Here is a 15,952-nt window from a genome sequence, read left to right on the forward strand (position 1 = left end):
CACCTGGACCCCTGGGTCCACCCACGTCAAAGGAGTCTGGGACCCACTTTGGGGAGGGGGTCCCAGACCCTTGGGTCCACCTGGGTGGGGGCAGGGAATCACAGGGACGCCTGGGTCCACCCACATGGGGGTGGGGGAGGGGCTGCCCGGATGCCTGGGTCCTTCCTCATTTCTGGGAAGGCGGCTGGCGGGGGGCCACCGGGAGTTGCGACACTGTATGGAGGGTGGGGAGGGACACCAGAGCAGGGGGGGACGTGACAGGGAACGAGGGGACACTAGGGGACACCCATGACCCTCCTGGGTCATGGCGTGGGAGTGGGCAGGACCTGGATGTCTGGGTCCCCCCCTGGACCCCCAACACATGGGTCCCCCCTTGAAACCTTGACAGGACCTGGATGCCTGGTTCCCCCCTCCCCGACCTGGACATCTGGGTCCCCCCTGAGACCCCCCCCGACAGGTCCTGGATGCCTGGGTCCCCCCTGGACCCAGACACTTGGGTCCCCCCAACACCCCCTGACAGGTCCCGAATGTCTGGGACCTCCCTGAGATGCCCCCAAGAGATCCTGGATGCCTGGGACGCCCCTGACACCCCCCAACAGGTCCCGAATGCCTGTGACCCTTCTGACACCCCCCAACAGGTTCCAGACACCTGGGTCCCTCATGGGACCCTTGGTGTGGGTGCAGACCCCAGATGCCTGTGTCCCCCCCATGGGTCCCGGTTGCCTGGATCCCCCCAAGGGCCCCCCATTCCTCCGCAATCAATGACCACAGGGGGCCCCCCAGGGGCAGCAGCTCCTCCCCGGCCCTGGGCAGGAAGGACCCTGGCATCCGGGTGCTGCGTCGACGTTCCCATTGGCCCTCGCGGCACCCCAGGGCGCAGGCGCGGCACCGCCAGCTTTCGGCACCCCCACGAACCCCCAGGCCCAGCTGGGCCCTGCTGCCACTGCTGCCTGCACCGGGGGGTCCCCGAGGCCACCAGACCCTCCCCAGACGTGGGTGCACCAGGGAGAAGGAGCCCATCGGCACCTGGTCTTCTCCAGGCGTGGTGGCGGCAGCGGGAAGGAGACCGACGCCGGCCACTTCTTACCGCCAGCAGCTGCGCCGTGGGGCCCCATTGCCACCGGCTCCTCCCCAGACATGGTGGTTCTTGGCGGGGAAAGACCCCCCTTGCTGTAGGAACCTCCCCAGAAGCAGTCGATGACTCATCTCCATCAGCTCCTCACCAGAAGTCATCCCACCAGGGCCTCACCTCCGTCAGCTCCTCACTGGACGTGGTCCCACCAAGGCCTCACCTCCATCAGAACCTCCCCAGAAGTGGTGGCACAGCAGGACCTCATCATCTGCTTCTCCTCCCCAGAAGTGGTCCCACCAAGACCACCAAGCTCCATCAGCTGCTCCTCAGACAACATCCCACCAGGGCCTCATCACCATCAGCTCCTCCCCAGAAGTTATTGAGCTGCAGGACCTCATCTTCTGCTGCTCCTCCCCAGGAGTGGTCCCACCAGGACTCCATCTCCATCAGCTCCTCCCCAGGAGTGGTCTCACCAGGACTCATCTCCATTAGCTCCTCCCCAGAAGCAGTCCCGCCAGAACATCATCCCTACCAACTCCTCCCCAGAAGTGGTCGCACACGGACTTCATTTCCATTGGCTCCTCCCCAGAGCTGATTGTTCTGCAGGACCTCATCTTCTGCTGCTCCCCCCAGACACCAGCCCACCAGGACCCCATTCCATTGGTTCCTCTCCAGACGTCATCCCACCAGGACCATCAGGTCCTCCCTAGACGTGGTTGTATCTTCTCCTGCTCCTCCCTAGAAGTGGTCCCACCAGGATCCATCTCCATTGGCTCCTCCCTAGACACCATCTCCCCGGGACCCCATCGCTGTTGCCTCCCGCAATCAGCAGGCGCCATGGAGGCGTGGCGGCAGTGCGCCCATTGGTTGGTGGCAGCGCGGGTTCTCCCTGCGGGGCACCGGGCGAGCAGCCCCGGGGGGCAGGTGTGGGACCTGGCGCAGGCGCTGCGGGATGGGGTGTTGCTCTGTCACCTCCTCAACGCCCTCCTGCCCCGCGCCGTGCCCCCCCGCGACATCTGTCCCCGTCCCCAGATGTCACAGGTGCGACTCAGGGGGCAAATATCCACCGGGGGGGGTGTGTGGAACTGCCCCAGGTTGGGGTAGCTGGGGGGATAATTGCCCCAGAAGGGGGTAGAGGGGTGCTGGTTCCAGTGGGGATGATGGTGACAGTGACAATGGCAGGGCTGGTGTGAATGAGGGTGATGGCAATGAGGTGACAGCAATGATGATGAGGGTGATGGTGGTGATGGTGACAATGGGGGTGATGATGATGGTGGTGATGCTGGTGCCAGTGAGGATGATGATGGTGGTGACAATGGGGTTGATGGTGACAATGATGGATGGTGAAAATGGGGATAACTGTGATGGTACCACTGGTCAGTGGGGATGATGATGATGATGACAGTGACATGATGGTGACAGTGATGATGATGATGTTGGTGATGATGGGGGAGACTATGATGGTGTCACTGGGTGTGATGCTGACAGTGGCCATGGGGGTGACAATGACCATAAGCACAATGATGGTGATGATGATGGTGATGATGCCAGTGAGGATGACAGTGACAATGATGGTGTTGGTGACAGTGACAGTCATGGTGATGATGGCGATGCTGGTGCCAATGGAGGTGACAATGACAGTGACAAGGGTGGCAATGGTGACAATCATGGTGATGATGGTGGTGATGATGCCAATGGGGATGACAATGACAGTGTTGGTGGTGATGATGGAGGTGACAGTGATGATGATGGTGTTGGTGACAGAGACAATGGACACGCCAGTGTCAATGGTGACGATGGTGCTGATGGTACGACAGTGGTGGTGACAATGGGGGTGACAGTGATGGTGGATGTGACAATGGGGGTGCTGATGGGGGGGATGGTGATGGTCCTGGTGACAGTGACATGGTGCCACCACAGTTCCTGTGCCTGAGGAACATCCGCACCTTCCTGACCGCCTGCGCCGACAAGTTCGGGCTCCCGAAGCACCGGCTCTTCGGCGCCTTTGACCTCTTTGACGTCCAAGACTTTGGCAAGGTGGGACCTAGGTGTCCAGATCCGACCTGGGGTGGGGGGTACGGGATGACACCCAGGTGTCCGGCTCCCACCCCTCCCCCCACAACGTCCCCTGTCTGTCCCCAGGTGATTGACACCCTCTCAACGCTCTCCTGGACCCCCATTGCCCAGAGCAAAGGTTTCACGTGAGTGTAGAGGACCCAGGCGCCCGGGTCCCCACCCCGAGCGACCCACACATCCGGTCCCTGAGGGACCCACGTGTCCCCGCTGTGCCCCCCCCAGGCCCTTCCCTACTGAGGAATGCGTTGGGGACGATGACATCTACAGTGGCCTCTCTGACCTCATCGAGTAAGTGGGGCACATTGGGGGGTATCAGGGAGATACTGGGGGGATACTGGGGGCAGGTTAAGAGATTCCAGAGGGTTTTAAGGGGGCTATTGAGAGGTACTGGGAGGGGTTAGTGGGGTGCCAAGGGGAATGGAGGGGGGAATTGGGAGGTACTGGGGGGGATAGGGGGCATTGAGGGGTATTGGGGGATGTTAGGGGGGTATTAAGAGTCATTAGGGGGGCATCAAGGGGGGTATTGGGAGGTACTGGTGGTGTTAGGGGGTGCCAGGGTGCATTAGCTTGGAACTAGGGGGGTATTGGGGTGTCAGGGGGCATTAGGGGTGTATTTGGGTATGTTAGGAGGGTATTAAGGTTCATTGGGGGGGTATTAATGGGTATTGGGGGGTACCAGGGGTATTAGGGGAGATGAAACAAGTTCCTGGGTGTGTAAGGGGTTGATAAGGGGTATCAAGGGGCATTTGGGAGTATTAGAGGGGTATCAGGGGGTATTGGGGGCAATAGAGGAGTATGGGGTATATTAGTGGGGTACCTGGGGGTACCATGAGGGTAATGGAGGGGAAATTGGGGTGTTTAAAGGGTACCAGGGGGTATTAAGGTATCAGGGGAGTACCAGGAGGTTTGGGGGTGTATTAGAGGGGTATTGGGGGGCATTAGGAGGTACTAGGGGGTATTAAAGGAGTACCAGGGGAAATGGGGGGAATTAGAGGAACACCAGGGGGTATTTGGGAGGATCTGGGGGGATTCGGGGTGCAGGGGGGTACCAGGCTGTCCCCACGCAGCGACACGGCAGAGGAGGACGACGACCTCTACGACTGCGTCGAAGCCGAAGGGGAAGACGGCGATGACATCTACGAGGACCTGATGCGGGTGGAGCCCCCTCCAGCTATGGTGGGTGTTTCCCCCCAACACCTGGGTCCCCCCACGGATACCTGGGGGCCCCCCCGGATGCCTGGGTGTGCTGCCCCCCTACCCCAATGCCTGGGTCCCACTGTCTCTGCAGAAGGTGGAGGTGGACCGGAGGCTCTGCTGCCTCCAGGAGTTGAGGCAGACAGAGGAGAGGTACACCGAGACCCTCGAGTCCATCTGCCAGGTGGGACGGGGACATGGGGGGACACTGGGAACACGGGGGGACATGGGGGATATTGGGGACATGGGGGGGCATTGGGGAATATAGCAGTGTGGGGGGATATTGGGGAAATATAGGGAATACTGGGGACATGGGAGAATATGGGGGACATAGGGGACATGGGGGGACATGTGGGACATCAGGGACATGGGAGGACATGGGGGACATGGAGGGACATGGGGGCACATGGGGGACATTGTGGACATGGGGGGACATGGGGAAATATGAGGAGTGGGGGATATTGGGGAAACATAGGGAATACTGGGGACATGGGAGAATATGGGGGACATAGGGGACATGGGGGACATGTGGGACATCGGGGACATGGAAGGACGTTGGGCACATGGAGACACTGGGGACACGAAGGGATATGGGGGCATGTGGGAGACATTGGGGACATGGGGGAGTATAAGGGATGTAGGGGACACGTGGGACACCAGGGACATGGAAGGACATGGGGGACATGGGGGACATGAAGGGACATGGGGGCACGTGGGGACATTGGGGACGTGTGGGACATGGGGGAATATGGGGGATGTGGAGGGACATTGGGGAAATAAGGGGACATGGGGGATATGGAGACATGGGGGTCATGGGGGGCACTGGGGACATGGGGGGACATGGGGGATATGGGGAGTCATGGAGGGACGTTGGGAAAATAAGGGGACATTGAGGGGACATTGGGAACAGGGGGGACATGTAGGAAGATAAGGGGACAGGGGGACATGGGGGGGACACAGGGACATGGAGGACATGGGGACATGGGGGACATGGGAACATGGGAGATGTGGGGGACTTGGGGCCACTGGGGGACATGTGGGGTGCAGATGGAGATGGCGATGGAGGGGACGGGGACACAGGGACACGGGGCACGGGACAGGTTCCCCCAGTGTCCTCAGTACCCCGTCCCAGTGCTCCCAGTAACCCCAGTACCCACAGCACTTCCTGCGGCCACTGCGGCACTTCCTGGCGCCCCAAGACCTTGAGAGCATCTTCATCAACATCGAGGTGACCCCAGTAACCCCCAGTGACGCCCAGTGCTCCCAGTAACCCCTCCTAATGTTCCCAGTAATGCCCAGTAAACTGTCCCAGTCCTCCCAGTAACCCTTCAGGGATCCCAGTGCTCCCAGTAACCCCTCCACTACTCAGAGTAAGCCAGTGCTCCCAGTAACTCCCAGTAACCCCTCCTAGTGCTCCCAGTAACCCCCAGTAACCCCTCCCACTGTTTCCAGAAATGCCCAGTAACCCCTCCCAGTTCTCCCAGTAGCCCTCCCAGTGCTCCCAGTAACCCTCCAGTATTCCCAGTCCTTCCAGTAACCCCTCCCACTGCTCCCAAAATACCAGTAACTCCTCCCAGTGCTTCCAGTAACCCCTCCAGTGCTCCTTTATCCCTCCCAGTGCTCCCAGTAACACCCAGTAACCATAGTATGGGGTCCTGGAAGGGTCTGAGGGATCCAGTGGGGGGTTTTGGAGGGGGGGTGTCCCCCTCTTTCGATGGGTGATACCCCCCCCCCTCGCCCCACAGGAGCTGCTGCAGCTGCACCGGCTCTTCCTGGGGGAGCTGCGGGGGGCACTGGCGGGGTCTGGGGGGGCCCGTGGGCTGCCCCCCCTTTTCCTCGCCTACAAGGAGAGGTGAGGGGCACTGGGGGGTCCTGGGGGGCGCTGGGGGTCCTGAGGGGCATTGGGGGGTCCTGGGGGCAATGGGGGGTCCCGGTGGGGGAGTCCTGGGAATGTCGGGGGGGGGGATGGGAGTTCCTGGAAGCATTTGGGGGAACACTGGGGGACCTGGGGGACAATGGGGGGTCTCAGAGGGTCCTGGGGGGAACAATGGGGGGGGGGGGGAGGCCCATTTTAGGGTCCATTTTGGGGCCACTTTGGGTCTGTTTCAGGTCTGATTTTGGGTCCAATTCTGTCCATTTTCAGTCCAACTTCGGGTCCATTTTGGGGCCGATTCTGCCTATTTTGGGTCTAATTGTGGATCCATTCTGGATCCGAGTCCGGCTCTGGTGTCATCTCTGTTTTTGGCTCAGTTTGGGGAAGATTGCAGCTGTGTTTTGGGTGGGTTTGGGTGGATTTGGGCGGTTTCCATCCCCGCAGGTTCCTGCTCTACGGCCGCTACTGCAGCCAGGTGGAAGCGGCCGCCCGGCGCCTCGACCAGCTCGGGACCAGCACCGACCTCCGCATGAAGCTGCAGGTGGGCCCGGACCCCTGCGTCCCCTCCCCCCCTCCCTGACCCCCCCTGATCCCCCCAAAACCCCCATCCACAACCACTACGTGAAGGTGCAGGTGGGCTCAAGACGTCTGGGTCCCCTCCATGGGACCCCCTGACACCACCCAGGACTCCTGGGTCCCCCATAGTCTCTCTGAAACCCCTCCCAGTCCCCCTGGAACCCCCCATAGTCCTCCTGGGACCCCCTAATCCCCACCCCTTGGACCCCCCATGTCCTCCCATCCCTCATGACTCTATGTCCCCCCATGACCCCTTTGACTCCCCCAGTGTCCCTGTGACCCTCATGTCCCCCAGACCTTCCCAATCCCCATGACCTCTGTGACCCCAATGACCCCCTGTGACCCCTGAATGACCTTCTGTGACCCCCATGAACTCTATGACCCCCAGGAGTGCTCCCAACGAGCCAACAACGGACGCTTCTCCCTGAGGGACCTCCTGATGGTGCCGATGCAGCGGGTGCTCAAGTACCACCTCCTGCTCCAGGTCTGCTCACGGGGGGCACACCTGGGTCCCCTGGCGAGGAATGGGGACACTTGGGTCCTCTGGGGCATGCCTGGGTCCCTTAGGGGACAGGGAGGACAAACCCTGATGCCTGACCCCTGACCCCCAGGAGCTGGTGAAGCTGACCCTGGAGCCAGCCGAGAGGGAGAGGCTGCGGATGGCCCTGGATGCCATGAGGGTGGGTCCTGGGGTATCCTGGGGGGCCCTGGAGGAGTTGGGGGGGCCTGGGGAGGATCCTACGGGGTCTTGGAGTGGTCTGGGGGGTGCTGAAGATGTTTGGAGGGGTCTGGGAGGGGGGCTTGGGGGGATTCTGGAGGGCCTAGGGGGCGTTCTGAGGGTCTTGGAGGGGTTCTGGGAGGTCTGGGGTGGTCCTGAGAGGGTCCTGGCATTCTTGGAGTGGGTCTTGGGGGGATCCGGGGGGGGGCTTAGGGGGCATCCTGAGGGGTCTGGGGGGAGCCTGGGGGGTCTTAGAAGGTCCTGAGGAGTTTTGGAGAAGGCTGGGGGCATCTTGGAGGGGTCTGGGGTGGGTCCTGAGGGGGTCCTGGGGGCCGTGAAGGGATCCTGGGAGGGTCTTGGGGTACCCTGGGAGGTCTGGGGGTGCTGGGGGAAGTGTGGGTGCCCTAGAAGGATATTTGGGGGTTCCTGAGGGAGTCTTTGGGGTCAGGGGGTATTTGAAGGTCAAGGGAGGCTGGAGAGTATTGGGGGGTCCCCAGGGGTATCGGAGGGTTTGGAGGTGCCTGACTGGTGCCCCCCCAGGACCTGGCGCAGTGCGTGAACGAGGTCAAACGGGACAACGAGACCCTGAAACAGCTCACAAGCATCCAGCTCTGCCTCCACAACATGGTGGGGACACCCTTGATCCCCCACCGACCCCCCCACCCCTCCCCTGGCACCCACAACCACTCTGTGGCACCCCCAAACTGCCCCAGCTCCCCCCATGCCCCCAGACTCTCCCCAGTCCCTCCCAAGTGTCCAACTCTGCCTCCACAATACGGTGGGGACCCCCTGACCCCCCAAACTCCTCCAGCATCTGTGGGACCCCCCCATGTCCCCCTATGTCCCTCATGTCCCCCCAAATCCCCATATCCCCCATATCCCCATGTCCCCCCATGTCCTCCCTTTGTCCCTGCCCCACCATGTCCACCCGTGTCCCTCACATCCCTGCTGATGTCCGGCACAGCCACAGTCCCTGGCGCAGTTTGGGCGCCCCAAAATCGACGGGGAGCTGAAGGTCTCCAGCACTGAGCGGCGCTCCAAGGTGGACAGGTGGGATGGGGCGAGGGGCACCATGGGGACACCATGAGGACACCCATGGGGACATGGGGACACCACAGGAACCTGGGGACACCCATGGGAAAGCTGCAAGGACACCCATGGGGACATGGGGACACCACAAGAACATGTGGACACTCATGGGTATACCACAAGGACAACATGGGGACACCACAGGGAGACCCATGGGGTCATGGAGACACCACAAGAACATAGGGACACCCATGGGGACATCGGGACACCACAAGAACATGGGGACACTCATGGGGACACCACAAGAACACCATGGGGTCACCTTGGGAGACACACAGAGACATGGGAACACCAGAGGAACATCATGGGAATATCATGTGGACATGAGGAAAACAGAGGGATGTGGGGACACCCTTGGGGAGACCACAGGGACACCATGGGGACATGGGAAAACAGGGACTCCCTCAGGACACCCACAGGGACATAAGGATGGGAACACAGGGACACCTTGGGGCCACGCTTCTCACAGTGCAGGGGACAAGGCAGGGGCTACTTCAGGACAGTGGTGGGGACACCCTAAGGTGCACGGTGGCCTTGGGAACCCAGTGCCACACCCATCTCTGTCCCCAGGTACGGCTTCCTCCTGGACAAGGCCCTGATCATCTGCAAGCGCCGTGGGGACTCCTACGAGGCCAAAGATGTTGTGGACCTTCAGAGCCACCAACTGCGGGATGGTGGCCTTGGCCCCCGCGACGGAAAGAAGGTACCCTAGGACCCAGTGTCTGGTTCCCAATGAACCCAGGTGTCCAGGTCCTGGTGGTCCCAAGCATCCAGGTCTGCTGGGCTCAAGTGGCCAGGTCCTTGGTGGACCTATTGAACCCTGGTGGACCCAGATGTCCGGTTCTTGGTGTCCTCTTCCCAATGAACACAAGTGTCCAGGTCTGGTGGACCCCAGGATCCTGGTCAATGGTGGACTCATGTCCAGGTCCTTAGTGGACACATTGGAGCCTGGTGGCCCCAGGAATGTGGCCCCCAGTGGCCCCAGGCATCCAGGTGTCACTAAGCCCCACACATGCCCACAGTGGACCCACACCTTCCTGCTCATTGACATAGCTGGGCTGCAGGGCTACGAGCTCTTCTTCAAGACCCGTGAGCTGAAGAAGAAGTGGCTGGAGCAGTTCGAGATGGCCCTGTAGGTTCCCCTGCACCCAGGGGTGGGGGGACTTGCCCCACTGGGGCCTGGGTGGCCATGGGAAGGCCAATTCACCCCCACCTGACCCAGGTCCCCCCATCTCTTGCCAGATCCAACATCTTCCCTGAGCATGCTCTGGCTGACGGGCATGACTTCCAGATGTTCTCCTTTGAGGACACCACGTCTTGCAGGGCCTGCCAGATGTTGCTGAGGTAGGACCCCAAAATTATGTCCCCCATTCTCTGAGGAGACAGTGGGGGACAGGGTGACCTGGGACATAGGACTGGGGGGCTCTGGGAGAAGGGGAGGTCCCAGGTAGGTAATTGGAGGTCAGGTGAGGTCTTGATGGGTCAAGCCCTTGGGTGAGTTGGATTGGGCAGGTTGAGTTCTGGGTAAGCCAAGGTCAACATGGGTCAAGTCTTGGGTGGATTGAGGTCTGGGTAGGTCAAGGACCTGGTGGGTCAAGCCCTGAGTGGGCCCAAGGCCAAGGTGGCTCAAGGGTTGGGTGAAGGCCAAGATGGGTGAAGACCAGTGTGGGTCAAGGCCTGGGTGGGTTGTCGTGGGTGGGCCAAGACCAAGGTGGATCAATCACTGAGTGGGATAAAACCAAGGTGGGTTGATCCTGGTGGGGCCAAGGCCAACATGGGCCAAGAACCTGGTGGGTCAAGGACTGGGTTGGCCCAAGGCCAAGGTGGGTCAAGGCTTGGGTCAGACCTGGGTGGGCCAAGGTGGGTGAGTACAGGTGGGCCAACGGGTGTCCCCTCATGCTGACCATGACCCTGTGAACCCCCGTGTGCTGGTATCCCCCCAGGGGCACGTTCTACCAGGGGTACCGCTGCAGCCGATGCCGAGCCCCCGCGCACAAGGAGTGTCTGGGGCGGCTGGGGACCTGTGGCAGGAGCGGCACCGGTGAGAGGCATTATGGGATAGTGAGGGGATGGGGATTGTGGGAGAGTGGAGCAGCATAGGATGGGGAGTGGAGCATCATGGCATGGAGGAGTGGGGCACTGTGGGATAGGGAGTGGGGCATTGTGGGATACAAGATGGCCCACATGGAGCCAGACATTGTGGGATAGGGGTGGCCTGGGTGGAGCGAGGCTTTAAGGGATGGCCCAGGCCTAGGTGGAGGCGGGCATTATGGGATGCCCTAACAATTTGCCACCCAACCCTATAGGAGCCTAATTAGCACCAAGCATTAATTAGGGCAGCGGTTAAATACCCCCCAGTAATGAGTCTTCTCTTCCACCCCACAGATTCAGGCTCTGGCACGAGGAAGGTAACAGCAAAATGGGTCAATATGGGCTGAAATGTCCCGTATTTGGGAGTGGGGTGGCCCTGGGCGGTGTCATGTCCCCCCCCAGCCTTATGGGGCTAACTGGGGTCTCGTTGCTCCACAGAACAAGTCGCAGCGGCAGGGCCCCGAGAAGAAGCGGGGAGACCTGGGTAAGGGCAACGTGGGGGGCCTGGACATCTGGGGCCACGTGTTTGGGGGGACAAAGGGGGTGTCCATGCCCCAGATGGCTGGGTTCACCCCCCCATTCTTCCAGGGTTGCCCAAGATGGAGGCGAGCCAGCCCTACAGCGGCATTCCACCACCGCCGGGGGCCCTGGCTCCTGCCCTGCGCCTCAGCCCCGGGGACGTCGTGGAGGTCACCGTGGCCGAGGCTGAGCAGCTTTGGTGGCAGGTGGGGACGGGACCCCTGTGGTGGGGACAGGACACTCGTGGTCATGTTGGGAAGGACCTCCAGTGTGGGGGAAGACCATCATGGCCATACTGGGAAGGACCTCCACTATGGGAGCAAACCACCATGGCCATACTGGGATGGACCTCCACTATGGGGGAAGACCACCATGGCCATGCTGAACCCCCACAATGAAGATGGGTCAGACTCCCGTGATGGGGCCGGACCCCCATGGCCAGGCTGGGCTCCTGTGGTCCTTCCAGCCTCTTGGGGAGCAGGAGGATCCTACCCCTGCCCCCCCTGGCCCCATGGTCCTTCATTCCCAGGGCAGGAACGTGGCCAACGGTGACCTGGGCTGGTTCCCTTGCGCCGTCGTGAGACCGTTCATCTGTGTGAGTACGGGGACCCCAAAACGTCCCCAGGAGCCCCTGCACCCACCCTGATATTCCCAAGATGTTCGGGGTGTCCTGGGATTTGGGAGGTGTCTGTGGGACACAGGGCGGGGTCTCAGAGGAGTCACCTTCTGTCCCCCCTTGATCCCCAACTCTGCTTCTCTCCCTCAGGTGCCACTTCCGGATCTCTCCGTCTACCCCTGGTTGGTGTTGGGGCCCCCCATTGCCCCTGGGGCACCCCAAATCCTCTCGTGGGCTTCCACAGCCCCTAGGAACCTCTCCAATCCTCCCCTGGGGTCACCCTGTAGCCCCCAGGACCCCAAATCTCCCCCCAGGGTCACCCCATCCTTCCTGGGGTCACCCTATATCCTCCAGGACCTCCCAGATCCCTTCCTGGAGTCCTTGATCCTTCCTGCAGTTACCCCATAGCTCCCAGGGCCCCCAAAATCCCTCCTGTGCTCCCCCATCCCTCCTGGGGTCATCTCAATTCTCCTCCAGGGTCCCCCCCAGTTCCTCCCTGAGCCCTCTGTCTTTCCTGGGGCCCGTCAAATCCTCCCCCAGAGTTGCCCCATGGCCCTCAGACTCCCATAAACCCTTTCCCAGGGTCCCACATCCCTCCTGGAGTCACCCCAAATCCTCTCCTAAGCTCTCCATCCTTCCTAGGCCCCCCCAAAACCCATCCTCAGGGTTATCCCACAGGCATCAGGGCCCCCTAAATCACCTTCTGAGCCCCCCATCCTTCCTGTGATCACCCCATAGCCTCCGGGGCCCCCCAAATCCTTCCCCAGGGGCCCCCAACCCTCCTGGTGTCCCCCCTAAATCCTTCATCTGGGTTGCCCCATAGCTCCCAACTTCCCCCTGCCCTTGCCAAATCCCCACAAATTGCCCTGGGGAGGGTCAGGAGACACTTGTTTTGGGGGCTCAGGACCCCCATCCCATAATCCCCAGGTACGCTGGTCCCATGGAGCGGGGGGAAGCGGAGCAGCTCCTGATGCCCCGCTCTGACGGCGCCTTCCTGGTGCGACAGCGTGTGAAGGACGCCGGTGAATTTGCCATCAGCATCAAGTAGGGACCAGGGACACCTCTGGGGTGGGGGGGAAACACAATGAGGGGGAGAAGGGGCCCCAGCTCAGCCCCCCATGTTCCCCTGCCCAGGTACCACGGGGAGGTGAAGCACATCAAGGTGATGACAGCAGAGGGGCTCTACCGCGTCACCGAGAAGAAGGCGTTCAAGGGGCTCGTGGTGAGCATCAGAGCCCCCTTCTCTGCCCTCCCCCCCCAACCCAGATCTCTGGGTCCCCCCCACATTGGGGTTGGGGGTGACCCCGAGGCTCGACCATGTTGTCCTCAGGAGCTGGTGGAGTTCTACCAGCACAGCTCGCTCAAGGATTGCTTCAAAGCCCTTGATACAGCACTTTTGGTGCCCTTCAAGGAGCCTGAGAGCCGGGCTGGTCCCCGGCCACCTGGTAGGACCTGGGGTGGGATGGTGGGGGGGGTTGTGGATGGGTGGGATGGATGTGGTGGGGTCCTACTTTGGTCATGGTCAAGAGGATGGGCTGAGGGGGACAGCTGGGTCACAGGGATGGGACAAGAACAACTGCCAAGCAATGAGTCAAGGGAATGGTGGAGGCCAAGGGAGAGGAGCAGCCATGGGGTGGGTTGAGGGCGACAAATGGCTGAGAGGGACAAGTTGAAGGGACAGGGATGAGGGGGGTGGTTGATTCATGGGTCAAGTTATTGGTGATGGCCAAGAGATGGGTTGAGGGATCAGCGATGGAATGAGTTAAGGAGGGACGAATGGCCAAGAGGGACAAGTTGGGACTGGATCAATGGGGACATGTCAATGGAGATGGCCAAGGGATGGGTTGAGGTTGGTCCTTGGGACAGTCAAGGGGGCACAAATGGCCATGAGGGGACTTGGACAGCCATGGGGGATGACCTGGGGGACTCGTCCGTGTCCCTGTGTGTCCCCCCCACCACCACCCAGGAGCCGTGCGCAGCTTTGGTTCGGCCAAAGCCCGCTATGACTTTTGCGCCCGGGACCGGACAGAGCTGACACTGCGGGAGGGTGACATCATCCGTGTCCTCAGCAAGAAGGGCCACCCAGGCTGGTGGAAAGGGGAGATCTACGGGCGGGTATGGCCACTCCCCCACCCCAGCATCCCCCCCCAAAAGCCCCTCAGAACTTCTCCCAACGTGTCCTTCTTCTCCCAGGTTGGATGGTTCCCCGCGAACTATGTGGAGGAAGATTACTCAGAGTATTGCTGACCATGGACCCTCACCCCATCCACCACCCTGTGTCCCACCACCTGTGTCCCCCCCAGAGGCCACCACATCCCTCCCCCTCCCCCTCTCCCATTAATTTATGCCTCTTCCTGTCCAGGAGGGACAATAAATGAGGATGAGGATGAGCTGCGGGGTCGGATTCTGCGGGAAGGCATCTGGGTGGGGGATGAGGCCAGGGGGTTGGTCTTTCCAGGAAGGCACCCAGGCGTCCGGGCAGTCAATGAGGTCAAGGTCGTGCAGGCAGTTTCTGGGAACAGAGCCAGGCATCTGGGCAGAGACAAAACCACGGGGTTGATGTCACTAGGAAGGGACCCAGATGTCCAGGAGGGGACCCAGGCGTCCAGGAGGGGGCCCAGGTGTCCAGGCAGGGATGAGGCCACATGGTTGATGTCACCAGGAGTGGACCCAGATGTCCAGGAAGGGACCCAGACATCCAGGAGGGGACCCAGATATCTGGGAAGGGACCCAAATGTCCAGGCAAGGACAAGGCCACGGGGTTTATGTCACCAGGAGAGGACACAGGTGTCCAGGAACAGACCCAGATGTCCAGGCAAGAATGAGACCACAAGGTTGATGTCACTAGGAGGGGACCCAGATATCCAGGACGGAACCCAGATGTCCAGGAAGAGACCCAAATGTCTGGGCAGGGATGAGGCCACAGGGTCGATGTCACCAGGAGGAGACCGAGATGTCCAGGAACGGACCCAGATATCCAGAAAGGGATCCAGACGTCCAGGAAGGGACCCAGACATCCAGGAGGGGACCCAGATATACAGGAGGGGACCCAGACATCCAGGCAGGGATGAGGCCACAGGGTTAATGTCACCTGGAGGGGACCCAGGTGTCTGGGCAGGAATGAGGCCACGGGGTCAACATCTCCAAGAAGGGACCCAGGCATCCGGGCGGGGGAGCCTCATCACCGCTGTTACGTGCCATGAGCAGCCTCAGGCCTCAGCCCACACGGGGCGGGGGGAAGCGGTTTGTGGGGCCGTTCAGTGGTTTCGGGGCTGTCCAGTGCCACTTCCCTTCTGCCACCGGTGCTGTGGGGCCACTGCGTCCCCTGTCCTGGCTCCTGTCATGGGGTGTCCCCCCCTTGCCATCTGCCTCTGGGGTGAGTCATGCCCTATCTCCCTCCGGGAGGGGATTTTGGGGTGAAACAGAGGGAAATGGGGAAAGGGAAACTGAGGCAGGGACGGAAGTAGGTCAGGGCTGTAAGAGCTGCAGTGCAAAGCAACCCAAAATGGCCTGAAATGTCCCCAAAATGGGACTTCCGTAGCTGGGAGGGGGTGTGTCAAGCCCTGAAATGGGGGATTGAGACCCTAAATGGTGGGTTTGAGCCTGGAGGGTGGAGGTTAAGTCCCCAAACTGGGGTCTTGAGCCCCAAAAAGGGGGTTGAGTCCTGAAGGGGGAGGGTTGAGCCCTAAAAAAGGGGGTTTGACACCTCATGGTGGGAGTTGAGACTCTAAAAGAAGGGTTTGAGCTTTGGGGGGGGGTGACCACCAAAAAGGGGGTTCTGAGCTCTCATATAGGTAGGATGAACCCCAAAAAGGATGATTTTGACCCAAAAGGGGGGGATTTGACCCCCCCAAATAAGGTTTTGATCCCTACTGGGGTTGTGGAACCCAAGAAGGGGGTGTTTAACCCCAAAAGGGGAGGGTTGAGCCCTGATGGGGGAAGAATGAGCCCCAAAAGGGAGGAACTGAGCCCCCAAAACTAAGGTTTGACTCCCAAAAGGGGATTCTGAGCACCGATAATGGGGTTTGACCCCCCAAGAGAAGGGTTTGACCCCCCAAAAGTAGGGTTTGAGCTCTAGGGGGGAGTTGATCCTGGGGGGGGGGTGTCATTCCTCAAGGTGGGGCGTCC

General features: G+C 60.9%; 1 protein-coding gene across 1 annotated transcript; it reads left to right on the forward strand.

Annotated features, from left to right (window-relative positions):
• The first annotated feature begins 912 nt into the window (after positions 1-912).
• Positions 913-14,214, forward strand: VAV1 (vav guanine nucleotide exchange factor 1). The gene is made up of 27 exons (XM_074810703.1): positions 913-2,113; positions 2,993-3,109; positions 3,215-3,273; positions 3,371-3,436; positions 4,216-4,324; positions 4,437-4,526; positions 5,502-5,570; positions 6,088-6,194; positions 6,660-6,756; positions 7,180-7,275; positions 7,403-7,471; positions 8,050-8,136; positions 8,474-8,559; positions 9,169-9,301; positions 9,621-9,730; positions 9,841-9,942; positions 10,542-10,639; positions 10,984-11,006; positions 11,128-11,173; positions 11,278-11,414; positions 11,738-11,803; positions 11,975-12,006; positions 12,752-12,868; positions 12,959-13,046; positions 13,155-13,269; positions 13,791-13,939; positions 14,018-14,214. Exons 1-27 carry the CDS (start codon positions 1,910-1,912, stop codon positions 14,069-14,071), a joined length of 2,526 nt encoding a protein of 841 aa, XP_074666804.1. The 5' UTR covers positions 913-1,909; the 3' UTR covers positions 14,072-14,214.
• Positions 14,215-15,952: the final 1,738 nt, after the last annotated feature.

The sequence above is a fragment of the Strix aluco genome, chromosome 38, assembly GCF_031877795.1.
Source record: "Strix aluco isolate bStrAlu1 chromosome 38, bStrAlu1.hap1, whole genome shotgun sequence".
Lineage (NCBI taxonomy): Eukaryota > Metazoa > Chordata > Aves > Strigiformes > Strigidae > Strix > Strix aluco.

Coding starts and splice junctions, on each gene's coding strand:
- VAV1 (XM_074810703.1), top strand. CDS start 1,910: ATGGAGGCGTGGCGGCAGTGCGCCCATTGGTTGGTGGCAGCGCGGGTT. Junction 11,804..11,974: donor TCGTGAGACCGTTCATCTGT/GTGAGTACGGGG, acceptor TCTCTCCCTCAG/GTGCCACTTCCGGATCTCTC. Junction 12,869..12,958: donor GAATTTGCCATCAGCATCAA/GTAGGGACCAGG, acceptor TCCCCTGCCCAG/GTACCACGGGGAGGTGAAGC.